This window comes from Fonsecaea pedrosoi (genome assembly GCF_000835455.1).
Source record: "Fonsecaea pedrosoi CBS 271.37 unplaced genomic scaffold supercont1.6, whole genome shotgun sequence".
Lineage (NCBI taxonomy): Eukaryota > Fungi > Ascomycota > Eurotiomycetes > Chaetothyriales > Herpotrichiellaceae > Fonsecaea > Fonsecaea pedrosoi.
This window is the reverse complement of record NW_013550610.1, coordinates 2,355,485-2,381,838: the sequence shown is the minus strand read 5'-3', so window position 1 is coordinate 2,381,838 and position 26,354 is coordinate 2,355,485. Positions and strand designations below refer to the sequence as shown.

General features: G+C 52.0%; 7 protein-coding genes across 7 annotated transcripts; 2 read left to right on the top strand and 5 right to left on the bottom strand.

The window, feature by feature from the left end:
- Positions 1-72: 72 nt before the first annotated feature.
- On the bottom strand, positions 73-1,670 carry Z517_09696 (uncharacterized protein; the record flags this gene model as incomplete). Its single annotated transcript, XM_013425604.1, has 3 exons — positions 73-709; positions 756-1,500; positions 1,553-1,670. The coding sequence occupies 3 exons, from the start codon at positions 1,668-1,670 to the stop codon at positions 73-75; spliced, it is 1,500 nt and encodes a 499-aa protein (XP_013281058.1).
- A 2,540-nt stretch (positions 1,671-4,210) lies between these two features.
- Z517_09695 (potassium uptake protein) lies at positions 4,211-6,729 on the bottom strand (the record flags this gene model as incomplete). The annotated part of the gene is made up of 2 exons (XM_013425603.1): positions 4,211-6,445; positions 6,505-6,729. 2 exons carry the CDS (start codon positions 6,727-6,729, stop codon positions 4,211-4,213), a joined length of 2,460 nt encoding a protein of 819 aa, XP_013281057.1.
- A 3,522-nt stretch (positions 6,730-10,251) lies between these two features.
- On the bottom strand, positions 10,252-11,577 carry Z517_09694 (uncharacterized protein; the record flags this gene model as incomplete). The annotated part of the gene is made up of 4 exons (XM_013425602.1): positions 10,252-10,659; positions 10,730-10,965; positions 11,091-11,362; positions 11,420-11,577. 4 exons carry the CDS (start codon positions 11,575-11,577, stop codon positions 10,252-10,254), a joined length of 1,074 nt encoding a protein of 357 aa, XP_013281056.1.
- A 2,476-nt stretch (positions 11,578-14,053) lies between these two features.
- Positions 14,054-14,965, bottom strand: Z517_09693 (uncharacterized protein; the record flags this gene model as incomplete). Its single annotated transcript, XM_013425601.1, has 1 exon — positions 14,054-14,965. One exon carries the CDS (start codon positions 14,963-14,965, stop codon positions 14,054-14,056), a length of 912 nt encoding a protein of 303 aa, XP_013281055.1.
- A 1,292-nt stretch (positions 14,966-16,257) lies between these two features.
- On the top strand, positions 16,258-17,865 carry Z517_09692 (uncharacterized protein; the record flags this gene model as incomplete). The annotated part of the gene is made up of 4 exons (XM_013425600.1): positions 16,258-16,341; positions 16,397-16,535; positions 16,597-17,053; positions 17,109-17,865. The coding sequence occupies 4 exons, from the start codon at positions 16,258-16,260 to the stop codon at positions 17,863-17,865; spliced, it is 1,437 nt and encodes a 478-aa protein (XP_013281054.1).
- Positions 17,866-18,512: 647 nt separating this feature from the next.
- On the bottom strand, positions 18,513-21,211 carry Z517_09691 (uncharacterized protein; the record flags this gene model as incomplete). The annotated part of the gene is made up of 3 exons (XM_013425599.1): positions 18,513-20,906; positions 20,969-21,118; positions 21,179-21,211. 3 exons carry the CDS (start codon positions 21,209-21,211, stop codon positions 18,513-18,515), a joined length of 2,577 nt encoding a protein of 858 aa, XP_013281053.1.
- A 3,169-nt stretch (positions 21,212-24,380) lies between these two features.
- Positions 24,381-25,733, top strand: Z517_09690 (di-trans,poly-cis-decaprenylcistransferase; the record flags this gene model as incomplete). Its single annotated transcript, XM_013425598.1, has 2 exons — positions 24,381-24,602; positions 24,699-25,733. The coding sequence occupies 2 exons, from the start codon at positions 24,381-24,383 to the stop codon at positions 25,731-25,733; spliced, it is 1,257 nt and encodes a 418-aa protein (XP_013281052.1).
- Between the last annotated feature and the right edge of the window lie 621 nt (positions 25,734-26,354).

Genomic DNA, 26,354 nt, shown 5'->3' with positions numbered 1-26,354 from the left:
TCTATTGATATTTCGAAGTGCCTCCCTCACAACGACTCCTTTCAGAGGGAATATTTAGCCGGGACATTCGCCTCAGTCCATGGTGTTATATCCATTTTCAGCGACACCAATGCGTGTCTCACTTTCCTTACTTGAAGAATCAACGGCGAAATGATCTCGAAGTTTTCTGTGAACGGAGTCCGGTCCGGCTTCTGCGTCATCAGACTTATCGAGTAACCCCCGTCCAGGTACGAGACGGCAGGCGACAGGGATCCAGCAGCACAATTTGGACAGCGGCAAGGCCAAGCCATGGACGATGACGCTGCTCACGACGAGGAACCATACAACGACCCGCATGGCATCTTGGAGAAACTGTATATCCCCGAGTACCGTAGCTTGGCTACCATCCTGGACCAACTCCTCGAGGAACTCCACGGCGATTAGCAGATAGAAAATGGCTGAAACTCCAATAGGTCCAAAGAAGCCGACAAACATGGCCTGGAAAAGGCTTCCGATCTCGGTTACGTTGTGCTTCATGATCAAGATTGCTGGTAAGCGTCGGAGACAAAGGATTAGGACGGCCAGCACCAATAGTCGTCCGGGCGAGATGATGCTGTTTGTGGTGAATAATGTCCATGGCGCGGCGGCTCCGTACCATATGAAGATGGAGACGTTGAGCAACATATCCGCTGCGGACCAGAAGAGTTCACTGCAGGCGTCCTGCTCGAACCTGCGAGGTAAGTAACAGCTCAAGAAGATCTCCACCGCGGACTTACTGGTCATCCCACGCAAATGTGCACCCGGCGACGAAGCAGGCGAGGATGTCGTCGGTTCCCAGTATTCCACAGGTACCCAAGATGAATAGTGACAGCGCAATGACATACGTCAAGGAACTCTCTTCCTCGACGAACCCGCGTCTTCTGGCAGCGAAGAACAGCTTTCGTGCGGCGTAGCCGACGACCACGCCATAGACGATGCTGAAAATGACAACGTAGCCCCAAGTACCCCCGAGCCAGGAGGTGAGAATATCTAGCGGAAACCCTTTGCTTCCGGAGTGCTTGATCCAGTAAAGTGCGAAGAAGAGAAATGGATACCCAAGGCCATCGTTCAACCCTGCTTCGGCCGTGATGAGACTCTGCACCGGCTTCGGAGTATTGAGCTCTGCAAACCGGCCTTTGATGACCGCGTTGGAGAGGATTGGATCGGTCGGAGCGACACAGGCTCCGATGGCCAGGGCGTGGACGAAGCCCAGACGAGGCAACGTCAACCAGATGATCAGGCCTGCACTGAGCCACATCAACGTCAGAGTTGGGCCAATCAGGTAGAAAACCGATCGCCATGCCTTGGAGAGATAGCGCCGAGGGAGCTGGACGCCCGTGAGGACCAGTTGGACCGCGAGCACCAGCCGGGAGAATTCCAGGGTGATTGAGTCGATGTGCTTGCTCTCTCCGCACCCATACTCCTCTGGACGGAGGATTCCCGCAAATTTTGAGAGAACTGCACCTGCAATCAAGGCAATCACTGGGTCGTCTTGTGAGCTCGAGGTCGTGAGACCCTAGTCAGGAAAACTCACATGCTTCCGAGAGCAGGAATTGTTGCTTCCATGCCTCAGACACCAGCCCGAAACTCAGCAGGAAGCCGCCGAATGCGGCGCAGACCAGGTTGAAGTTGGAGAGGACCAGACCATCCATACTGTCCATCTGAACGCGCACTGGAGGGGTCGGAGAGAAAGAAAGGGTGAGGAATCGAGCAATACTCATGTCATCTGCGTCGTATATGGAACTTATTCATACTTGTAAAGTGCACTTCAGCATTTCGCACCTCCAATACCTCCATCTACGATCCCACACTAATCGTCTGCGGATGTCGGCGGCGTCCAGCGAATCTCACCGTCTTCCGAAAGATGATCATCAATCCCCCAAGAGAGCACCATCACCGCTGAGTTGGGAAATATCTAGATCCTCGTCAGCCCATGGCCAGATCCCGTTTGTATCGCGAGAGGAAGTTCTTTGGCGGAAGTGGACGAATCAAACCCGAGGCTGACTCGTGACCAATCATCAATCGATTATCAACGAACGGCACCTCTAAGCATGCAAGCTACCACGAACGCTTTCCACGCCATCCGAACGGCGTTACAAAGCAGACCCAGGGCGATTTGTGGAAAAGATGCAAGTCAGTCAGCCTTAGGAATTAGGGGGAAATAGGATCCGGGATCCGGGAAGACGGAACGAACGACAAAGCGGGCCACGTCGCGGATCTTGCGGGCACGCGCACTTGCGCATGGACGGCTAGTTAGTTAGCCATCGCGTCGGCAGGGTTTACTATTTGTCGAATATTTTCTGGCAAGGGATCTCGCGATGTGACGATCGGTCATCTTGTCCTTGGGATCAGAGGCGAATTGTGTTTCTCTCTCTGGCTGTGGTGTCGTTTGTGCTCTGATTGGATGGTATTGGGCTGGGAAGAGCTCCCTGGTTCGAGCATCGATGGCAGAGTCACGCGCAGAGCCTCTAGGTCGTCCCTGGATGTTCTATTTTTAGTCGTGCTGCATAGTATGCTCATTCGGACACGGACAATGCTCAGCTCGAACCAGGCGCTTGAGCTCAAGAGTTAATTATGTCGCGTCTCAAAACACCTTAAATTCGTCGACTCGACGCCCTCCAAGCGTTTGCTCCACCATCAATCTTGTGCCATACAGAGAGCACTGAGACAGAGAAATGATCCATCCAACCCCTTGAATCCCTTCCCATGTGAGGTTGCGACATGGCCTGCGAAGAAAGAGTGTCGAGCATCACGGCAAGACATTCTCTGCCGCCTGGAAACTCGACAGGTAGGGGTGGCGTTCGAACACATACATACACGGACGAGGTACAGTAGCACTAAGCAAGGACTAATACATCTAAGGCCACATAGTTCTGATTCTTCGCACCCCCTCCCAGCGCACAAAACGGCAAAAAAACTTATCCACAGAGCAGCTCAACCCAACTGGTCTATGATAAGGGAAAACTCACTCCCTGTTTGCGGGGAGTTGGTTTTTTCTCGGCCGGCCGGTTATACTACGGAAATTTTTTACTACACTTGGTTGAGATGTCGTCGTCGTCATCATCGTAACCGTGACTCGAACTCGTGGTAATTCGGATTTCGCCCTTGTTGTTAGAGAAAAGGGGTTCTTTGCGTGCCAAGATTTGGAGAGAGAAAACATATATACTAGTAATTTCCTGTGGATCTTTGTACCGGTACTGATAGCACATCTCTGTGACTGTGGCTGGCGGCCTGCGTGTTGACTACGACTTGTGATTTCAATCCGCATACTTGGCGGGGGGTGGCAGATTCACCGATATTGCCAAGGCGCTAATATCACACCGAGACAGCTGGACCGACACGCTAGTCCTGTTTGTTACTCTATCCTCTTCGACTCTAATAATATTATTCCCCTTCCTGGTTGGGATCCAGTCCACTCAGCCGGCTGTCCGTCTCCAGTGGACATATGTACATCCTCGCCATCGCGCCTGGCTTGCAGCTCCTCATCATTTCCATGGAGCCAGCGTGCTGTTCAGCAACCTCGCACGACTGGACTTAGTCTCTGCCTCGATCCCCGCGTCATATCCGAGAGCGTGGACAGCCCCCTCCGCAGAATAGGAGGCGGCGACACCATCCACGCCGTCATGTACCGTGCGTGGAAGACTCTCAGCTTCGCGAGCACTGCAACGACCCTGCTAGCCACCTTTTTTTGAACTCACTGATCAGGATTGCTGGATCTCCGTGCCGAGCCTGGGCAGGAGATTGTTGGGGAGATACCACCTACGCTACGTTCCTTCTGTAGGTCGAGTGTTGATGATGGGTCCGCAACTTTGTGACTTGTTCCTACCGATGGCTCGCGCAAGGCGTCGGGGAGAATAGCAATCTATGGGTATATCGGGAAGCATAGAGTGGTCAGGGGTTGCATAGCCTGTGGGAACCAAGGGATAAAACATGTCAGATCTTTTTCATTTTCTACTGGCGCAGAGAATCTCCCATCTCCATGGTAGGTGCTATATAGGCGCGTCCCAGAGTCCGTGTGACTGACTGCTTGTGCCTGTATATTGCGCATGGCTGCTCTCGAGTAGTGAGATCAAGGGTATGTCGGCGCAGAGATAACTCTTGAGCAAAGATGAATCTGACATCAGTAAACTCTCCTAGACTCCCGTAGAGTACAGGCATACCTTGCCGGTTCTATCTTTTTCTTCCCCAGCTCTCAAATTTCCTTGATGAATCCAACCTCGACGAGCTTGTCCACGGGGATATTCAGCGCTTGCACCTTGGTCCGTGTGTTCTCCCGAACCCACAGGAACGCTTCCAGCAAGGCTCTCTTGACAATATTCGTGTGTGGCTTGACACGCAGTTGTTCCTTGCCCACAATGTAGACAACCTGCTTGGTGAAGGCCTGCTGCAGCTCGGACAGTCGCTCCGTCACTTGCGACTCCGGCGGTGGCTCCAACGACGCGTTCTCCGAGTTCACCGTCTTTTCTGCAAGCACCACTCGCTTCGCGTTGTCGTTGTCGCTCATCTGCCCCTGAGGCGGGTTCTCGTGGCCGATCAACGCTTCATGGAGAAGGAAATCCCGCACCTGGTCGTGCAGTAACAGTCCCAGGTTCTGGCTTACAACCTCGTCATTGTACCCGTGGCGGATGATGACGCGGTAGCAGTTTGGCAGGGGCTGTTTCTTGCCGTCACCGGCCCCTGTGCCCATGAAGCATCGGATGGTCTGGTACCGTTCCTCGGCGGGCAGGGTGGGAATTTCTAGAGGCCGTAGGTGGAAGAAGATGACCACGTCGGGCGCGGCGTGGAACTTTTGGAGGAAGTGTACAAACGCTGTGGGCGTCGTGGACGGTGCGCCGGACTTGTCGAAAAACACGCCCGTGCCATTGATGCGCGTGATTTCCTCGCCTCCGAAAGCAGGACTGAGTCTAAGTCCGCGGCTATATTCGCTGGCGCTCTCGGTAGGTCTGAATATGTCAGACGTGGGGACCCGCTCGAATCTCTCTGATTTCCACTGTTCCTCTTTGCCGAATCTCCACAGAACGAAAAAGCAGACCAGGACGACGGAGAGGGCCAGGGTGAACCATGCACCGTTGGGGACTTTGGTGAGAGCGGAGGAGAGGAAGACACCGTCCCACAGTGCAAATATGAGCCAGATGGGCGCAACGACGTAGAGTGGATAGCGCCAGACGATCAAGGCCACCACGGCGACCATGTTGGTGGTGAGAAACGTTACAAGAATGACACAGACTCCGTAGGCGTGCCCGAGGTTGGTGGTGTTGGTGTAGACCCCGGTGATGATGACGGTCCCGATCATGAGGAGCCAATTCGCGATCGGCATATAGATCTGGCCATAGAAGATCTCGGACACGTGCACCACCTTGAGTTGTGGGAAGTAGGATAGTTTCATGATCTGAGTCAACAGTTGGAACGTGGCAGTGATCGTGGCCTGACTGGCGACGATGGCGGCGAGGATCGCGATGATAAGTGATGGCCAAATGCACCCCGGCGGCACAGTCTTGAAGAACGGGTTGTTGTAAGCATCGGGGATATCAGCAATATAGGCTGCTTGTCCAATATAGCTCAAGAGTAGACAAGGATAGGCAAAGTACAGCCAAGACAGTCGTACCGCCGGGGCACTGAAAGCTCCAAGGTCGGCATAGAGAGTCTCGCAGCCTGTGAAAGCCAAGAGGATTCCTCCCAGGTTGATCCATCCCTCTCTTCCATTCCTCACGAGGTAGTGTCCGGCATAGTATGGGGAGAAAGCCTTCAGCACAGAGGCGTCGTGCTTGGCCAAGTTGTAGATGCCGAAGACGGCATTAAAGAGGAGCCAAACAATGACGATAGGAGCAAAGGTGCTCGCGAGCTTGGTGATTCCAAAGGGCTGCAACAGGAAGAGGACGATGAGAATGGCACAAGAAGATCCAATCACTGTCGCCTGGCTGATATTCGCCGACACGACTTCGATTCCCTGGATCGCACCAAGGACAGATTGGGCCGGAGTAAGGACACCATCGGACATGACGAGAGCAACGCCAAACACGCCCAGGACTTTCAGAATCCATTGGACGGTAGAAGAGCGCTCCATTAGATTTCGCGCTGTACGTGCTGGTTTCCGGAGATCTCCAGTCATGTGCCGCTCCATCCTGACCATTTGCGCTTCTCGAGGATGGCGACGAACAATGTTGGCGTAACGGGTCAATAGAGAAAACAGTGCAAATGTGCCACCCTCTCCTTCATCGTCGGCTCGGAGAACGATAAAGCAGTACTTGATGGTGACCATGATCGTGAGCGCCCAGATAATCCAGGAGCATGCACCCACCAGATCTTCGTGGCTTGGAGGGGACGAGAAGGTCGACGAGTAGACGTACAATGGACTGGTGCCGATGTCGCCGTAGATCACTCCAATGGATTGATAGGCAAGCCACAAGAGTTTCCATCCATGGAAAACCTGTCGAAGTCAGAATGACGCCTGATTTTTGAGGGGGGCCGGCGATGATGGCACCGTACCTGTCTTCTTTTAATGTCTCGCGAGTCTACACTGCCGGTCTCAGAGCCGACGCCAGTGTCTTTGATGTATTCCTTTGGCTTCTCCAGAGACTGGACGGCCGCCACTCCAAACGCCGATGCCTCTCGACTCCTGAGAGTATATACTCCGCCACCGTCACCACCGACAATGCTCTGTGATCTCGCGGAAGGTATTGCTTCATTTGGCTGGCCGTTAGAGTCGCTCATGGTGGCGTTGCTTGCACGAGAAGAGACTTGAGAGACAGAGCAAGCACCGACGATAGTTGACCTCGGAGCCACTGTGTCTTGAAGCTAACGGGCAAGCACAAAATGTGAAGACAGAAAGGGTACAAAGGGAGAGCCAGACCAGGATATTGGCTCAAATATATCTCCCAGATGGAGGGGGAGTAATTAGGGCCGGTCCAGTGCATTGTTCTCGCGAGAAGACGAAGCGAGCATTGCCACGCTCTAGGGGTGGAGGCTGCAGCCACCTCCGTCTAGCGGCGAGCTACCTGTGGGAGGTTTCTTTGATTAGCAGAATGATGAGGTGATTGGTCCACGAGAGAGACTGCCGGCTTATCTGACTGTGGCTTTTGTATTGTTACGGACACGATTCAATGTGTCACAACTGGTCAAGGTTGGCAGTATGAGCGCGGGCTCGTATTGAAAGCAGGGGTCATGTGTGTCTCGATCGAGGCATCCCCTGTCGGTGGAGACAATCTGCATGGCTCAAGCAAGTGTGAAGATAATGGTGGATGAAAATGGAGGAGGAGGAAGGGTGAACTCAATGAAGCTGACGGGTTCGTGGGATGCGCAGGCAAAATGCCTCATACCACATTTGAAAGGTTCCTCTTTCCACTGCCCGGCATTCAGTGGGATGGACTCGGTCGGTTGCCCACGTGCTATCAAGGCTTTGCACCCTTGGACTACTTGTGGGTTCGACCAATGTGGTATTTTTGATAATAGAGGCTATGAAACAGGTCTGGACTTTGCGGGTCCTGAATTTCCATATGCTAAGACTCTCTCAAGCATTTGCAAGGGCCTCCAGCATCTGTCTGAGCTACGCAAAGAGGGGGCTGATACTACGACCTCAGCACAGGTTGAAACACCCACGCTCAAATCCAAGCGGCTCGTCATATTCCCACCCAAGGAAAAGGAGCTCAATGGTATGACATCCTGCGACTCAAAGGTACATAGTTGTTTCAAGGTGGCAAGATTGTCCTTAAATCGATCCTGCTGAGGACCATGAAGAAGAAAGTTAGCATCGGCTTCAAAATGTGATTGATCCTCCGAGTCTGCAAGAAGCATGCTCGGACGTACCAGACTGGACAGGTCCCGCTGAAGCACAAAAGCCACCGGTCAATACAGCCCCGGTGATACCTGTGATTGCAAGGAAGGACACGAATGGTATCATTGACGATGAAAGGCTGCGTGCATATGGGACATTCTGGCGGCTCTGTCTGATGAACCGAGTTTCGACAAGTGGACTTGGGGCTCCTTTGTCTGAGGTATGCCCGGACAGGTCTGATAACGTGCGATCTTGCCACCGTGTAAATGTCCATGCCTTTTTCCAAATCCGTGTCCGGCTTCTGCTCTTCTGGATTGTCACTGCTCGGCTTGGAATTTCTTCCTCTTGGTTGTGGGAGCGTCCCAACATGATATTCCACCAAAGGTAGTAGCTGTAGCGTAGATTTGCGAATACCGCCGTGATCGCACATTTGGAGTGCATGCAACTGGCGTCGGTGCTGCATTTCACCGCGAGTCTGGAGAGGGAGTCTGGAGGTTTTAACGAAGACCGAAAGAACACAGACAATCATTACAATGACGATGATAAGAGACACCGTGATGATAGTCCTGCTTCCGTTCATTTTTGGAGGTGTGGATTGATCAGTTGCCATGTTGCCTACACCATGGAGGTAGAGCAACAGACAAACAGACAGAAGCAAGTCGGGGCAGGTCAACGACAAGGTGTGGGCATTTGTGGGTCATCGTTAAAGTGACCACATCCATAGTTCGTCAAGGACATGATATTGAACCAGATCGTAGAGGAGGTACTCGTAGGTGACCTTGGGCAGGGCTCTGGCCAAAGGATCAACTGTCGCATAAATGCCTCAGCTCGTTTCGTTGTCAAAAAGTCTGCTCTCAGCATGGGATCAATCCCACCAGGCTCATCTCTGTGCGATGTGGTATCCACAGGCGACCCACAAGCATCTGCAAGGCTCTCAGAAAGGATAAGCTGATCCCTCAAGACAAGCGCATAAGGAAAGATGCCGATGATGCTGATCCAATGGTGGAGGCCACGGTTAGACGGAACAGAATCACAAAATGCCAAGCCTTGGAAAGGGGCCTCTAGTGCCTATTAGGTAGATGGTTCCCGCACTCCCATGCAATTCCTCGTAAGCTCGCATCTGTTTTTCCAACGCACATGGGCTGATTTCTCCTCCTTTGGCTTCCTCATCTCCAGGTGGTACTTTTACCAGAAGCTTTTTGTAAAGTCCAATCCAGATCGGAAGATCCAGTGCCAGCTCAAATCACGTGCTCCTGTGTTCACTGCTTCTGCAAAGTCAGACATGTGACAAACCCTTTGTCGTTCCGAGCGAAGACAGGGAAAAGGAAGACTTGTTATGCTTGGTACATGTATGCCGTACGAAAGTATCAGGCCGCCTTCCCCCTGCATTCTGCCGCACTCTCCGCGTACCGTACTTACTCCACAGCCTGACCTCAACTGCTGAAAGTGCATTCCTGTCTTGATCGCGCCTGAAGCGGGCTGTAACGACATCCCCTTCACCAGCTCCGGGACGTCAATCACACGAGACAAAACAACGCAGAAGAGATGTGGACATCTCCGAACCTCCCATATTACATCGCGGCAGGTCAGCTTCTAGCTCCGCTTCCTACTACATAGAGCGTCCTACCCTATATTGAACCATCTCTCCACCCAGACCGTCAACACTGTAGGTAGGCACATTGTTCTCAAACATGGCCAGGTTACCAATATCCAAGAAAGGAATCATATGATCATTTACATCAGCATTTGTCGTCCCTCCCGATGCCATGGCTGTGAGCGGAAGTGTTCATCATCATGGACTGCGTGGAGGGCGATACCTTACAAGATATCTAGCCGTCGTCACAAGTCTCAGATAAATGCGCTATAATGAAACAACTTCGGCCCAGTAATCGGTCAACTGCGGGCATTAAGGCCACCAGAAACGTAGTTCTAGGGTAGCTTAGACCATAGTTCGATGGACTTCTATTTCTTTTCGACGGAGCCTAGTCCTGCAATGAATGAACCATTCGTCACTGAGCGCGACTTCTCCTAAGGTTCTCGTACAAAATTTGAGGTGTATCCACAGACTTTCTTGTTCCCTGGCTAGCTGAGACGGTGGCGCTGAGCATGAAATACCACGACCTCTTCTTCTAGAGAAGATAGGTCTCGACCACCATTCAAAGACTTATTCAGGCGATTTGCCGGTACTCGTACAGTAAGTAATGCTACTCATTCCACTTCTCTCACGCCCCTGCCCTGCCTCGCCTCGCCTGCACCCTCGTGCACCCGCGACGTCGTGGTGTCGTGGTATTATGGTGTTTTGTAACATAGCATAGTTTAGCTCGATACCTTCTTGTAGGCCACCCTTTCTATTCCGCTCAAACTGGGTCGTGGTATGATGTTGTCCATAAATTCATCTCCATGGGCATTGACTAATCGAGGGGAAGAATCCCATCCAATTGCTTGTCGCTTGTTGCTCGTATCTAAACCGTCTCGATATCCTTGAACCAGGGATGCTCCAAGGCCTGACGTGCTGTGATCCGCCTCGCCGGGTCGAGATCCATCATTCGCTGAACGAGATCTGTGAACGCCGTCGTGTCAATGTCCGTGTCCGTGTCCGCGTTCGTCGAAAGGTCTAGCTCCGACCATGTCGAAAACGGCCTGTACGGGTGGTATTCGGCCGCGCGATCGTCCCAAAGCCACCTCAAGACCTGACAATTGAATTCCTGGTCGCCGACGTGTGTCATCAGTCCCTTCAATCCTTCTCGAGTTCCGAAATACGAGACCTGGCGCTGGAGGCGGATGACGTGGGGGAATACGCCGAGTGATTCGAATTTTCGGAAGTCGTCGTCACTCCCGAAAACGACGCGGCCGAGCATGGCGTAGATGCACTACATAAAAAAGTTCAAAGTTTGTATGTTAGGACAGATGTATCTTATCAAATATTCAGGAGAAACTCACCACGGCTCCAAAACTAAAAATGTCGGTCGGTTTGTTGAGTTCACCCCTGAAATGGCCCTCCGGGCTGCGCCAGTTGTCGTTCCCGGCTAGCATGCCTTTGATGCATCTGCCTTTGGGGAGATGAGCCGCGTTTTCGAGATCGATGAGCTGGACGTGCTTGATTGTCATATCTCCTCCGTTTTCGTCCTCGTGGTGATGGTGGTAGTAGTCGACCATGATGTTGTCGGGTTTAATGTCTGGACAATCCTCCCCAAAAAGTGATTAGCGCCATGCCATGAGACTTCACATACGTTGTAATCCCGGCTCAGCAGGAAAGGGACATAGGGAAGGAAGAGTCCCTTTTTTCAAAGTGCCTACATACCCAAATGCACGACATCGCGTTCATGCAGCTCAACAATCCCCCGCAGACTGGCTTTGAGGATTTCCTTCCTTGCCTTGATTGGTATTCGCTTCTTGACGAGGTCGAGGAAGTCGTCGTCCAAATACTTGTACACAAAGACACGCTGGTCCTGGATGGTGTCAACCGGCAAACGCACATTTTGACAGTCGCGGAGTTGGGGCCAGATGCTTTCGTGGAAGTGAGAGAACATAGCCGGGGGAACGTCCTTCAGGATGAATTTCTCTTGTTCCGACCTGCACTGTTTATCAGCTCACTGAATGGATTGTCAGTTGTGAAGGAGGGTTCCAAACATTGCCAACCAAACGCGACCGAGATGTGGTCTTTCTTGAATCAGCGCTCTGAACACATAGCGTCGCGCCGCGGCGCCAAATGATTCGGTGGACGTAGACGCCATTTTGGCCACCCTTTCGAGCATCTTGTTGCTGCCGATGATGATGGACGAGGACATTCTGGACCAACAAAGGCCAGTGTTGGGAGTGACAGAAATCGTGAACTGACGCCAAGCGCGTCGTTCCTTCCAGCATTGTAAGCACGTGATGAGACAACAATTCTTAGCTCATTTTCAAGGTAGCACAAAGGACAGAAAGTCGCTCGATTGTCAGTTACCCATGACATTACGTGCCCAGGATCCCTTGTACACATCGTAGAGGAAATAAAGATGCCGGTACCCGCTTTACGAGTTGCGCGGTAGCATTGCGGATCCCACATTTTATTACTAAAACAAGGTGAGTTAGATAAAGTTTATTTTAGAGGCATACACTAACCATAAATTCACACAACTTGGTCCCAGTCAATGGGCGCTGGCACTATACTGTCACTTTTAGTGGGTCTGCAGCCCTGTGGGTGCCCTGGAGTGGAAATCTTCAGGTATCAATACTTTGTTACTCCAGAGGAGAAGTACTTAAGCTAATGTGTGACCCTCAGCACTGCCTGCAATCGTTCCAAACTTGGTGCATGTCTCATTTTCGCGCCATCCCGCTCTCCACAGCTCTAAATCTCGGGCGAGGTCAAACCCTGTATACTGAGATCATGGATAGTAATGCTCCGACGCGATTACTTTGTCGTCCCTATCGAGTTCAAATACAGTATAGTGCTTGTTGGGGTCATTGGTGCTCGAATGCTCTGCCTCCCTGAAAGATGTAAATTAAACACCATCGTTCTTGTTGCTTATAGACGACTCACTTCATGGCAACCTTAACCGTCTCAGGGTTTCAAACTATCTTTGTATTTCTCTGCAATGGCCACGAAATCATTCTGGGTGCTCGCTGCAAGAAACGTTCGTTCCCAGGCATCCGTCTTGGTCACGAATGCAACACTGATAGTCTTCCCGTTCGACGTGGTGATGCTTCTGATGGCTTGGCAGGTTCTGAACATTTTCGCTCGTTGCCCAGATTGATGCAGAAAGAGTTGTATCGAATGCTTTCATATCCAATGAATTTCCACAAAAGATGTGGTACCAATCCCGTGTAGGTGGTCAGGTGGTCAGGTGGTCCATATTCCGTGTCACTTCAAACGTCGCGGCCTGGTTAAAAACGGTAGGACGGAGTGAGGTCCAAGAATCGAGTGAAGCTGCCGCGTTATCGAGGGTTGTTCATAGCACGACCGAGAATATCCGCCTCAATACCCGGGCTCATCACCTTTCATGGAATCTGTTATTAACGTTCGAATAAACGTTTGAATAGAGTAAGGATCCCATAGCCAGTGGTGAAGGCTTCAATGTCCAGGGAGCGGGCCTCTCTCCCTGTCATATTGACCACTGACTGGGCAGGACAAGGCTCGCAGCACGAGGTCTCTGCAAGCCGTGGACTAAACTTTTCACTTCTTCCATCTTAATAACCGACGCTGTAAACCTTTCTGCTTTCTCTTGTGTGTTTCCCCCGAGTGAGCTGGGTCACAGATAGAGCGCGATCTTGGGTTGCCCAAGTCGCATTCGAATGCGAGACTCCCTTTCATGATCACTTATTTTTCCATGATATCTTGCATCTTTATCCTTTGATATCGTCCATGGCAGAGGTCTTGAGTGCTTCTATAGATGCTCCGTCGGTTCACAAGTCGGCCTAAGGGCGCCGCTCAGCATGGTCGCTCCACTTCTCTCGACGGCGACATCGCTAACTGACCAGCGGAAAGGCTGTCGAGGAGAGTGGAGGTGATGGACGTTCGAGGTACAGACTGGACGGAATTCTCCTTCTTAGCTGGGTTCTCTTCTTGACGTGGTTGAGAGTCATCTGTCATGTCGAGGATTGTGAATCGGTGACCGGCGAGAGTGCAATTCGGTGATATTAAGACGAGTGTCGACATGCACACCCAGGTAGTCGGCTTGAAGAGAACAGGGCGGGCGCAGGGGAGTTGGCCTGGTAAATTTTCGTTGTAACGAAAGGCCAACAGAAAATCTTTCGCATGGTGACTCATTTCCTTTGCCCACGGCATCTGGAATAATGGATACGTGTCTATCCTGCATCTATTGGCCTGAACCAGCACGACCGGTAGCACTGTTGATATTTTATTGCTTACTCGTATGTGTGCGAAGTGTTCGGATAACTTGTATGGGTCGACTGAGGGCTGAGGTTGCTGCTTGTGAACCGAGAGATGTTCGACCAGGGGAAGACGATAGATATGCTTCTGGCCCCAATACTAAATAGTATCCTCTCTACCCAGCATGCCACAGAAACATGCACAAATCCAAACACTTCGACTCCCCCAGATAGACAGCCCTCCCCAGACTTGATCATTACTGGTACTTGATATGTATGTGTATACGCCGTCCCTGCCCAGAACCCAGATGGTAGTAGTAGTAGTAATGGCAGTGGTAGACAGTCTGACCTAGTCCTGTCCCTAGTCCTAGCTTGATTGAGCCTCGCTTGGATTGTTATTAGGTGGTATGTGGTATAGAGAAAACAGGATGGAAGGCCAGCCAGCCACGCATGCTAGAAATGGATCCGCGCAACGCCGATAATCTGTCCACCACCGCTTCCCTCCTGCACGATCAAGACTCTCTCCAGACCGTCAGTCGTGTCGCGCGGCGAGAGGGGCACCACACCTCTACCACCTCGCCACTCGCCGAGGTTGCGGACGCTCTTGACGACGTTGCGATGCGCCAGTGTTTTGCCGGCGTTCTCGCCTCTCGATACATTGACCTCCTGCAGGGTCGGGTCGTAGATGACCTCGACCACGGTGCCGATGCGGCCGGTGGCGGCAGCGGCCGGGCTGGCCTCGCGGATGAAGACGCCGGCGTCGACCTTGGAGAATAGCAGCCACGGCCAGTCCTTGCTGGCGAGCCGGCCGCCTTGTTTGATCAGCCGCTCGAGCTTCGAGGTCGAGTTGCCCGCGCCCTCGGACACGCCGTTCACCACCACCTGCGGCGTGTACACCCTCGAGGTGCCGTATGCCTGCGCGTACTCCCGCTGGCGCTCGTCCGCCCCCGCTGTGCCAAACGGGTCCGTCCACCCCAGGTGGTCCCAGTACGTGACGTGGTAGTCGAGGACGAGGATGTTCGGGTCGCCCAGCGTCAGCAGCGACAGGAGGAGCGTGTTGGTCGGCGGACACGAGTTGCAGCCCTGCGACTGGAACGCTTCGACGATGATCGGTCGGTTGGGCTTCGGCTTGTGTATGTGGATCGCACAGTCGCAGTCCTCGGGGTGAGGGTCGAAGATGGCATACGGTGGAGGTGCTGCCGGTTCCTCCTCCTCAGGATCTATCGGCGGTGCAGCGTCCCATCGTGTCCTTGGAGCTTGCTGTGTCTGAGGCGTCTGTTGTGGTCGCTCGTCTTCGTCGTCGTCGAAACAGCACAAGAACTTCCTCAAGAAGTTTCTTGGCCTCGTAGCGTTGCTGGAAGTCATTGTGTGGAATTTTCTTGAAAGTGGCGAGGACGGGTTTTTTGGAGCAGATGTCGAATATCGCAGGGACAGACCACAAGGGATATAGTTTCTCTTATGAAGAATCAACGTTTGCAATCAGTGACACAGCCATGATGAAATATTTCATCGTCGCAGGGAGGCGGAGTGTTTCTGAACGCAAAGTCTCTTGGCCAGAGATCAGGCGGTAAGAACAAAACAATTGCTCGGCCATGGCTGATTTGATATTATTGAAAGCCACGTTGACACCAGCTCCGATGGTTCCGTGGCCGGGCAGAAAGAACCATTAGTTGATTGCTCTGCGTTTCTGCCGTTATGGATGCTTGTTTGCTCCGGTGTCCCTTTGGCCTGGTTGTAGAAATTGCGGCAGGGCAGCTAGCGAGCTGAACGAGGCTTAGATCTGACAATGTTTCCATCATCAAGATCCACTCGGCGAGAAGCTGATGGGCGTTGGCGATCAGCCAATCAAGCCATATTGCGGGGACGGCTGAGCCAGTAATCTCGCTTCTCCCTGTCTTTGCGATGTCTTTCCTGAACCTTGTTGTTAAATACTAAGCATGTATCTTGGTGGACTTGAGGTGGAGTGGGTATATCGAGTATACATAGGTGCCGCCGCCGCAAATGGCAGATATCGGATACACCAACGAGCAACCTGCATGAAAACTCATACATCCCTTCAAGACATCTCTCTCAGCAGAAAACGAGGCCTGCTACGCCTGAGTTGTATGATGAGATATGTCCAAAGAAGGGCTGTGGTGCCGGGTTTCCGGAACTGGTCAAAGCACATACAGAGCAAGTCGTTGGGACCGAGACTCTGCACATCGAGCCTACTCAGGAACCAGACTCTCTACCGGAGCATGTTGTCACCCAAGACCACAGGAACGTCGTCGCAAGCCTTTTTCGTCATCCAGCCTTGGTCGTTGATGTGTGTGCGTGTACGTTGGTCCATGTTTGGAGGAATACTCGCCAGCATTCCAGCCTTGACGTCGCTACGCTTTGTGCTGGGAAGCACCGGCCCTCCACCCATTGTTCAAAGAATGTCGCCCCGGCTACCACAGGAATTCTCTTTTGTTTGACAAACGGTCCGAAAACAGAAAGCCCTGGGGAACTATCAGGTGGCTCACCTTCAAAGTAAATCAACGAAGCATTTGAATTCGGGTCTCTGAATTTTCCCGCAGAGCGCAGAAGACGACTTCTTGCATGGTACAGTCACGGCTGTCGTCGTTGCCTTTCCCTCTGCCTCTGACTGACCGACTGACACTTGAGCGTTGTTCGTCATGAAGCTCTTCATCGTCCTCCTCCATTTCCTTTGTCTGGGCCTTGTGGATGCCATCAGTGTACAGGAAATCCCTCCGTGTGCAGTAAGTTTTGTTACCTCGTTGGCAGAGTGGGAGTGTTGACAGAGTGAAACAACAGCAAGGATGTCTCTCGAATTCGACCTCTGCTCAGAAATCATGTTCGGTCATCGATATCGCCTGCCTTTGTTCGAGTTCGGCATATGTCAGCGCGTTGTCTTGTTGCCTGTACACGCAGTGTAATTCCGACGAGCAAGCATGTACGTGAGAGTCGTGTGTGGTGCGCTGCGAAATATACAGACTTCTGACAACTGGTCATAGTGGCTATCCAGTTCAACAAGCAGGAGTGTACTGCTGTCAACGAGACCGCGCCGGATTTTGTGGGATGTTCCCCAGCAGGACTTTCAAGTGCGCTCGCCAGCATGAGTCTCACGCCACCTGCAGCAGCTCCATCAACTCAGCCAGCTTCGACGTCTTCTTCCTCGAGCAATCCGAGCATCTCAACCATCTCGGGCGAGCCAGTGTCGGAAACGCCAGAGCCGACAGCTGGGAAACCAATAACGGCAGCAAGTTTTGTTGGAGCACCGCTGATGACGGGCAGCTGCACGGTGCCGTACTTCGCGATAACCACAGACGCTGCTGGCCGAGTGACGGAGTATCCCAACGTCGGCTGTTCTCCTGACCGACCAGATTGTTGTGCATATGAGTACGGACTCAACGCACTCATCACGAGATGCCCGCAGGACTATTTCACAACCGCCAGCGCCTGTTGTCCACTGTAAGTACTCTCCCTCCCCGGTCTTAACGAGTCCGCAAGGCTAAGTGAGTGTCAGTGGGTATCAGATATATTACACCGCGGTTGGGCAGGATACTCCCTGTTATTCGGTGCCTGCCACGACATTAGTCCCTGCATCCACTCCCGCAATAGCCGGTCTGACGCTGATCACCGATCATGTCTTCTCGCAAAAGTATTCGCTCGTGCCACAACAGCAGGCGAAGAACAAGTTTCCACCAGGAGCAAAGATTGCCATTCCCGTCTCCATCTGGGTGGTGATATGTATAGTGTGTCTCGCGACCTTCTTCTGGGTTCGGCGAAGACGCAAGGCCAGGCGGGCTGCAGAGGCCAACCGCACGACGACATTCCCGCCCGAAGAGCCTGTTCTGTCTCAAATGTCAATGTCGAGAGCGCCGACCGCACACGAGCTCGACAGCCCAGAAGGTCAAACAGGATCTCCTGGAGCCGTGGGGGTTGCGAACGGGTGGCCCATCTTCCCCTCCTCATCGCCACCTGCATATGACCCGAACGCAGCAGGTCCGGTCGCCCTCCAGAAGCAACCGCCATCGATACCACAGGAGCTGCCCGGCAGCACATTCATCCACGAGCATCATCCAGTGTTTTCGCCCACCGGCTCAGTAAGCGCACCCACCGAAGCAACACCTGGCTCCCCGCCAGGGACACCCGTGCAAGCCGCTGCGACAAGCACTGAGAAGAGATCACCAGTGCTGTCGAGCGTCACATCACGATCAGACGCTCAAAGTCCGGTATTCGTGTCGCCGCTGAGCTCTCCGAGGTTACCCAAGACAGGATGAGGGATACAAAGGCTGTAGATATCTTGTTTTTCTCAATTGGAGTTTTTCATTTGCTCGGGCAATTTTAGAGCACCTGTCGAGTAGGTTATTTGTGATTTGAGCTACGACGGTGTTATAATTCTGAAGGTGCGAGAAGATTCAAAGGAAAGAAGTGAATGGTATACAATGTATGTGACCTCGGTGCAAGGTCACGTCAGACCGAGTGTTTCTGCTGCTGTGCTCTATATCAGAGGTCCCTGTCAGACCAAAAGTGACATCAGTGCTGGATAAGGGAGACATGTCGGAGTGCGTGCACATCCATTGTGCACAAAACTATATTAGTATCCCTATTATCAGACACGTGCCCTGCCTCTTTCGGCTGTCTTGACGAGTGCAACAGGTGACATATAATCTATGCCGTATTTCTACCATATACCTCATACTTATAGTCCAGAGGCACCTACCTGTTCGAGAATCTCTGCTAGGAACAAAGCATGAAGTATAGCCACCTCTCTGTATTCCTTGAATTCAATATGCTCGACGTGCCAGCTGAATTACAAACAGCACATCATCCTGTAGAGGTACAGAGGATAACCCTTTGAATTTCACGATAAGAGAGTCATTTTACTCGCTAATTAAATCCACGACGAAGACCGACATATTCAATGTCATCTATCACTGACCCGTGACACGCCTTCCTTCTCTCCGCCTCTTCCACCTGTCCCAGGTGGTAGCAGCACGTCAGGCAGCTTAATCCCTAAGCTGCCTTTGGAGCCAACCTCCTTCTCCTTCTTGGGTTGTGACTTGTTTCCTCGCCCATTATCTCCGTTGTCAGTGTCGTCATCCTCGCGAAGCTCCACCTCGATCTTTTTCAACTTCTCCCCACGTAGAATCTTCATAATTTCCTCCCGGTCTAGTGTTTCGTATTCCAAAAGTGCATCTTTTAAGGCTTCGAGTTCTTTCCGCTTCTCTTTGACAATTCGATCCGCTCGTTCTCGACCGCCTTCCACAATCTGCCGCACTTCTCGTTCGATTTCCTGTTTCGTCTCGCTCGATAGCTTGTCATAGTCGGAAGCAAGATCGACATTTCCCAACTTTGGGGAATACCCGCACTGGGTGACAAGATAAAATGCGGTCCGAGTGGCTTGCTGAACATCGTGCGAGATACCGCTGGTCACCTTGTTTGGACCATAAATCAATTCTTCAGCGGCTCGACCGCCCATTGAGACATCAATCGAAGCGATGAATTGATCGTAACCTCGGCTCACTTCGTCCATTTCAGGGAGAAAGTGGGTGACACCAAGTGCTTGACCACGTGGGATGATGGTCACTTTGTACAGTTGATTGCTGGCCGGAGTAAACAAATTGACCAAAGTGTGGCCAGCTTCGTGATAAGCGGTCTGAATCTTGTCCTTTTCTCGAATCATGCGGGATTTGGCTTCAGCCCCCATCATAATCTTGTCCTTGGCCCACTCAAAGTTCATGGCTGTGATTTTCTTGTACTTCAACCGTGAAGCATGAACTGCAGCTTGGTTGCAAAGATTCTCCAAGTCGGCGCCAGACATGCCGCTTGTAGCGCGTGCAAGATTGGTCGCATCCACATCAGCTGCGATGGGCATATTTCTCATATGGTGCTTTAGGATCTGTATCCGACCGCGAACATCGGGCAGAGGCACATTGACATGTCGGTCGAATCGTCCCGGTCGAATGAGCGCCTTATCCAGAGACTCCGGATAGTTGGTCGCGGCGATGAGAATAACACCGGTGCTCGGGCTAAATCCATCCAATTCCGTCAAGAGTTGGTTGAGTGTCTGTTTCGCATAAGCAGGGTCACGTGCATTCCGCTTGCCGCCAACGGCATCCAATTCGTCAATAAAGATGATCGAAGGGGCCTTGTTGCGGGCTTGAGTGAAGAGGTCCCGAACTCGTTTAGCACCGACTCCCACATAAAGCTCATCGAATTCGGAGCCAGACATGTAGAACACCGGCACACCAGCCTCACCTGCAACGGCACGCGCAAGCATCGTTTTGCCAGTACCAGGTGGGCCCACCAAAAGAACACCCTTGGGGGGCTTGCCTCCTAGTTGATTAAACTTCTCCGGGTTCTTCAAGAATTCGACCAGCTCTTGAAGTTCCTCTTTGGCCTCATCGCAACCATGCACATCGCTGAAGCGGACGGTCTGATGTTGGGGTTGTACCTCGTTGTTTTGTCCAACCCTCGTCCGGAAACTACCCGTCATCTCCACGACCATGGTCAGGACCACCAAGAGGAAGTAGCCAGACAAGCCGACCCAGAGAAACGTTCGAACCCACTTTAGGATGGTTGCACCCCATGACTCTTCAACCACCACATAAAGCGGCGCTTCTTTGGCACCTGTACCAGATTTGTTGCTCGGCATGATCACTTGTCCACCATAGTTCTGTCCAGCAACCGCCTGGCCTACGGCCCTTAGCTTGTCTGCACTGAGCCCATTTCCCTGTGTGCCAGTAACGTTGGAACCGGGCGTGCCTGGGGCGGGCACCGAGCCGGTCATCTGTAGAGCTTTGAGATATGCCGCATCCGTTGCGGGATTGGTGGCATATCGACCTGACTGATATCTTTCAATGACGAGCTTGGGCATGTTTGCACGGAGGAGGGCGGAATAGAATGCATTTTGGGCGGTGGCACTAGTAGGATTGTTGTTCGCAGTACGTTCGGCGTGGGCCAACATGTTTTGGTTGGCAAGCGGGGAGGTCGTTGAGAATTGTCGATATTGCTTGTTCGCGCTTGACTTATTCCCTCGCCGTGGGGGACCAAACACTAAAGAAGTGAATGAAGACTGGGTCAAAGGTGATCTTATCGAGCGTTTTCCTGAGGCGGCACTTGGTGAGACATTGGGAACTCTGGTTGACAAATCCCGGCGCAGGGTCGGTGCCAGGTTCAAACGAGAGGTAACTGATGAGGAAATGGTTCGAGACATCCAGGGTATTGTTCGGCGAGAATTTAGGTTGAGTGTTTGCGATGGGATACTGTTGGTCGGAAGGGAGGCGAGGAAATCTGGGAGAACGACACTTGAAGAAAGCTGCGAGGCGTTAGGAACATTCCCATCTCGGAGAACATTTTTTGTACCGTTGACTGCCCTACATTTTTCCCAGCCGAGTGTATCTGCCGCGATCCCGATACATCTCCTTCGGTGCGCAGCCGCGCCAGGCGATAGCGTCGGAGAGTTTGAAGCGGCGAAGTAAAGAGCGAGGGCAGCGTCGTAAAGACATCTGGAGCAATTGCGGAGAGGCTCTGAGGCAGCGCAACAGTCAGCGGGACGACGAGTCTCTGTGAGACGGCCAGTATACTCACAGGCAACTGGGAGAGGGGAGCCTGTAAAGCCATGATCGGGATTGAGCGGCGGCGGCAGGCCGCTGAAGAAACACGAAAAAGAAACCCTTAGTAAGAAGACAAACGGTATGAAGGAAAAAGAACAGCTCGAAGAAAGAGACTATGTAAGGAAATAATGGTGATCTTGACTTGCCACGCCTTGGGCTCTTTGAGAGAGGGAGGTTTGGCAGGCTGGCTGGCGGGCGATGGATGGTGATGGGGGATATGGAAGCGCAGAGACCAGATGATGAGCAGCTTCCGACTTGCCCCATCGTTCGCCACCCAGGCAAACCTCGACACGTGACATCAAACGTCGACATCTAGTGCCAAGTCTGCGCCTCCGCCTCCACCGCCACAACTGGCCTGCGCCACACCCGATATCTCAAAGTCCAAGTAACTTGCCGTCAGATGCGTTTCACATCCACTCTAGGGCCACACAGCACACATTGATACCACCTTTCTGGAGCTGGAGCACAATAGAAGGCTCGGACTGTCTTTTTTCGAAGCTAATCTCATGCCCTTCTTTGAGGTCTTCCAGACTGACTATTCGACTTTCAGAATATCTACTCATTTCGTTGTGCCTCTTCAAGGTGAGCACCCCTACAGAAGGTGGCTCTATCTCCGCGTTGATATGGATATGCGGCAAGTCAATCGCTTGTGGCCTGCCAGGATGAAGGTGAAGGATTCTTGTGGAGAGATCCGACGCGTTTGAGCTTGTACTCCGACGTCCGTTGCTACGACTGTCGGTTTCAGGCCCTGGTTCGCTAGGTTTACCGGTCTCGTCAACGACTTCGGACTCGGTTGTATGATCTGACTGTCTTGGTGTTGTGGACCCGTCCACCAGTGATTCCCATTCGCTGTCTTCTAACCCTGGAACAGCTGGTGAGGCCGAAGACTGGGAAGCATTAGTGCAAGGAACGCTGGTCCCAACCGCTGTAGGGACTGTGGCAACAGCCCTATCGATGCTCGTTGGCCGATCTGATCTCACGCTTGGGATTGTTGATGCAGGTGAAAAGTTGGGAAGACTCATTAGATTGTGTCTGCTAGTCAGAGGATACGGACGCCGTGGATGCGTTGTCCTACCGAGCTGGGTGCATTTGCGGTGCATTCCTTGTATGATGGCTCTCAGTATCGTGATGTTTTCGGCGCTATACTCTGTAAGGTCTGGAATAGTCCACTGATCGTACAAACGCCCATGCCATGCCGATACACTGAAAACCTTGTGCTCAGAAATAAAGAGATGGCAGAGAAAACACGCCGCTTTGCTTGTACCGATGATTCGGGGCATGATCGATGGCGAGTTGAGAATATGATGAATGACCATTTGTACTTCTGCATGCACGTGGCAATTGACCATCCTCCCCGAAACTGATATAGGGCTTTGTACTGGTACGTACGGATCAATAAACTCGAGCCTGATACTGGAGAAAAGTGGTCTCGTCCTTCTTCGACGTGCTTCCCGGGATAGAGTCTCAGGGATTCTGTGATAGGCTCCGAGTTTATCGATTTGCATGATGAGTTTATTGTTAAACCATACAGATGAGTCGAATCCAGCCTCGTGTAAAGTGGCCTGGAATGGCGTATAGCCATTGGAAGTGGTGATAGAGAAGCATTCAGAAAGACATTCCTCCAGCTCGCGACCTGCCTGTAGGTTGTCTGATTGTAGGATATTTTGGAATCTTGCTTTTAGTTTGGATATTCGGTTCACCAGATTTACGGCGACTGGTGTAGAAGCCACGGCTCGCAACCGCTTTATAGTATTCTCCAGGCGAAGGCTCGATGTCGTGGTCGCCCCACGACAGTGAGAAGGTTGATGACCAAGGAAAAGCCGCATTCGCGAGATAATCCGCCCACGGGAGAGTGTAAGTACTAACCTTCTGGTCGTTGAAATACAGTCTGCAAGCGAAATGTCTTCTGAAAAGTCAGCACAACGACACAGTCGGCTTCCACCAAGTGGATTTTATGCCTACTATTCGATGCACAAGACATTAGAGAATCGCAAATCTGCTGCAAGACAGTTCTGTCCACTTCACCAATTCCTTCGTTTGCCGCAACACGAAAGATAAGGCCCGGAGGTTCACGATGCTCCTCGATACATACCGCCGCCACGCTTTCCACTCCTTCTTGAGCAGCTGATATGAACGCAAAGTCATCGGCCAGTCGTCGCTCAGTATGATAAGGCAGTGATCGACGAGTAGTAGAAGATGAAGGAGAATCTCTGTCGGCAGCAGCCAACCACCAGGATTTTGGTTCTGCTGGAACGCCATCGGTGAATTTGGAAAGTGCAATGACGGTTCGACGAAAAGCATCTTCTGAGAGACCTTTCCATATAGAGAATTCTGGATTGGACGTCCGGACAGGCTTCAAGATCCGCATTATAAAAACAATATCATTTCAAAGACTGTACTCGATGAATATTTCAACATAAGGTCAGAGAAATTCGCAGATGAGGCTGTAACTCGATTTCCTATGAATGCTTCTTCAACCAGTCAGGAATTGCCAGCTGGCGCGACCAATTGGCGAGCGGCATCATTCTGATCAGACTATTGGACAGATAAATTATTACGATTGATGCAAGATTGTCAGTCCTGCACTGCAATTCACGGGAAGTCTGCGGGCGTGAAGCGTTTTTGCTATATTGCAAGAGTCACAGGAGGTTGATGCTAGCAGCTAAAGAGGTTTGTTTCGGCCCATCTTGGTTAGAACCAATTTTAGACTCGTTCATCTCCCAAACCCACCTAATGAATTATTACTCAAAGCGCACCAACCGTGCCGAGTAAGGGAAGGTCGAGTTCCAGGGTGCGGGTGGGTACAAGGCAGGTACCGAGTACGAGTCCACGCAATACCACAATTACGTCCCCATCTGCGGTCTGTGCCAACTTTTCGACAACCCAAGCGCTGTGTGGCTGCGCAATACCTCAACAGAAGCTCGCAGGCGACGCAACTCTCGTTCTTGTATCTAAGCGACCGCCTTCCACTCCTTTCGAGTCTCCCTGACTTTCTTACTGCGCATCTATCATTTGCAAACTGTGTCCTTGCTTGTGACATCGCTCAACAACCTCATGCAAACGCCGAAGCGATCCCAAAACTGCAGCGTCCCATGAGTTGAAAACCGCCTCAAGTCCTACTAGTCTCTACGAGCATTACTCCCTTCCATATCTGAGCGTCTTCAAGTTCTGCCATCATGCCACACCGTCATATATCCAACCTTCGCCAATGGCTCCTCTCCTCGCCGCCCGCAGAATGGGCCCTCAATCAACTGCGTGAACTCCTAATCGGTGCTCTCCGCCAGGGCCCTGTGCCTAAACATGTTGCGTTTGTCATGGATGGGAATAGACGATATGCAAAGAATAACAGGATCGAGACTGTTGAAGGACATAACTTGGGGTTTGAGGCATTGGCAAAGGTATGACAGATAATCATGGAGGCCTAGAGGCCCTTCAGTCTATGAACCGGGTCTCTATCGGGTGCTGCACCAATGCTGATCATGCTATGATGATAGATCCTGGAAGTGTGCTATAAATCTGGTGTGCACACCGTAACGATATACGCCTTCAGCATCGAGAATTTCAAGCGCAGCAAATACGAGGTTGATGCCTTAATGTCCATGGCTAAAATCAAGCTAAAGCAGCTCGTTCAACACGGCGAGCTATTGGATCGATACGGTGCGAGGATACGAATATTAGGCCAACGAGAGTTAATCAAGCCGGATGTCCTCGAGGCGGTGGATAAAGCAGTCGAAATGACCAGCAGGAATGAGGGGAACTGTGTCCTGAACGTCTGTTTCCCCTATACCTCGAGAGAAGAAATTACGAGTGCGATTCGGAGCACGGTGGAGGAATGGACAACGCCATTGCCAGAAGATATCCACGGCAAGGGGAGAAACAGCACTTTTAAGGAGGAGAGAATAGCGAGCACCATTTGGTCCGAACAGTTTTCACAACACACAGCATCGACGTCGACCACATCGAGAACATATTTGTCGCCCACTGGGGCGGATATGCGATCACCTTCATCGAGCACCACGAGCTTGTCATCTTATTCGCCCGACCAGTCTGATCGTGACCATGACGCCTCGTCAGTGTCAACCGCAACAACCCTTCACCACGATGATAACAACACGTCGCCCTCACCACCGCTACGCCCACTAACGACATCTCAAAAGTCTACTCAGCAGACTCCACAGTATCCTTCACCTGAGTTAATCACTCCGGCGACAATCACCTCGCACACATATACAGCCAGTTGCCCACCCATTGACCTGCTCATCCGCACATCAGGCGTGTCGCGGCTCAGCGACTTTATGCTCTGGCAATGCCACGAGTCGACGCAGATTGTATTTCTGGACGTGCTGTGGCCCGACTTCGACTTATGGTCATTCCTGCCGGTGCTGTGGGAGTGGCAGTGGCGCAAACGGCGCGAGCAGAGAGATGCCCAAGAAAGCGAAGGACGGGCAGAAGACAAGAGGAGAGGGAAATCATCTAGCGCCAGTAAAGCGAGGAAAGCTAGTGGTATGGTCCAGGTTCATGTTTCGTGAGGGAAACGATGTTTGAAACCGGTACACACCATACGGCGGAGCAGAAAATCTTAAGAGAAAAAGGAGAGGGATGACGACCGGAATGGAATGAGCTGTATATATCCAACCCTACCCCGTCGCAATGCCCATTCTGAAGCCGAAGACGCAGATGGATACGGGATCTGCTGACTCCTGTTTCGGATATGGAGCAGCAATTCGCCCTCCGAAGGGCCAGTTTTCTCGAACTTCGGACCCCAACACCTGGCATCTTTCATCCAGACCACTTGTCAGACTGATCTCCACTGGCCAGGTCGCCTGTCCCTCTCTTCAAGTACCATCTTTCCAGGGTACCTCCCTCTCACCATCTCCACCCTCCCCTCCCACGCTCCAATGCCACAAGGCCATGTATCACATGTATCACATGCGTCATATGTATGTGTGCATGCATGTACGTCCGAACGTTTAAAAGTTTTCGAGCAGAGGAAATTAGACCCGCGCACATCACGCGCACGCCCGCACCCCAAAGAAAGATAGATCACCTCACCTCATAGATCATTGAGAATCCAGTAGGTTAGGTGTGGGTACAGAGAGAGAGAGAGAGAGAGAGAGAGAGAGAGAGAGAGAGAGAGAGAGAGAGAGAGA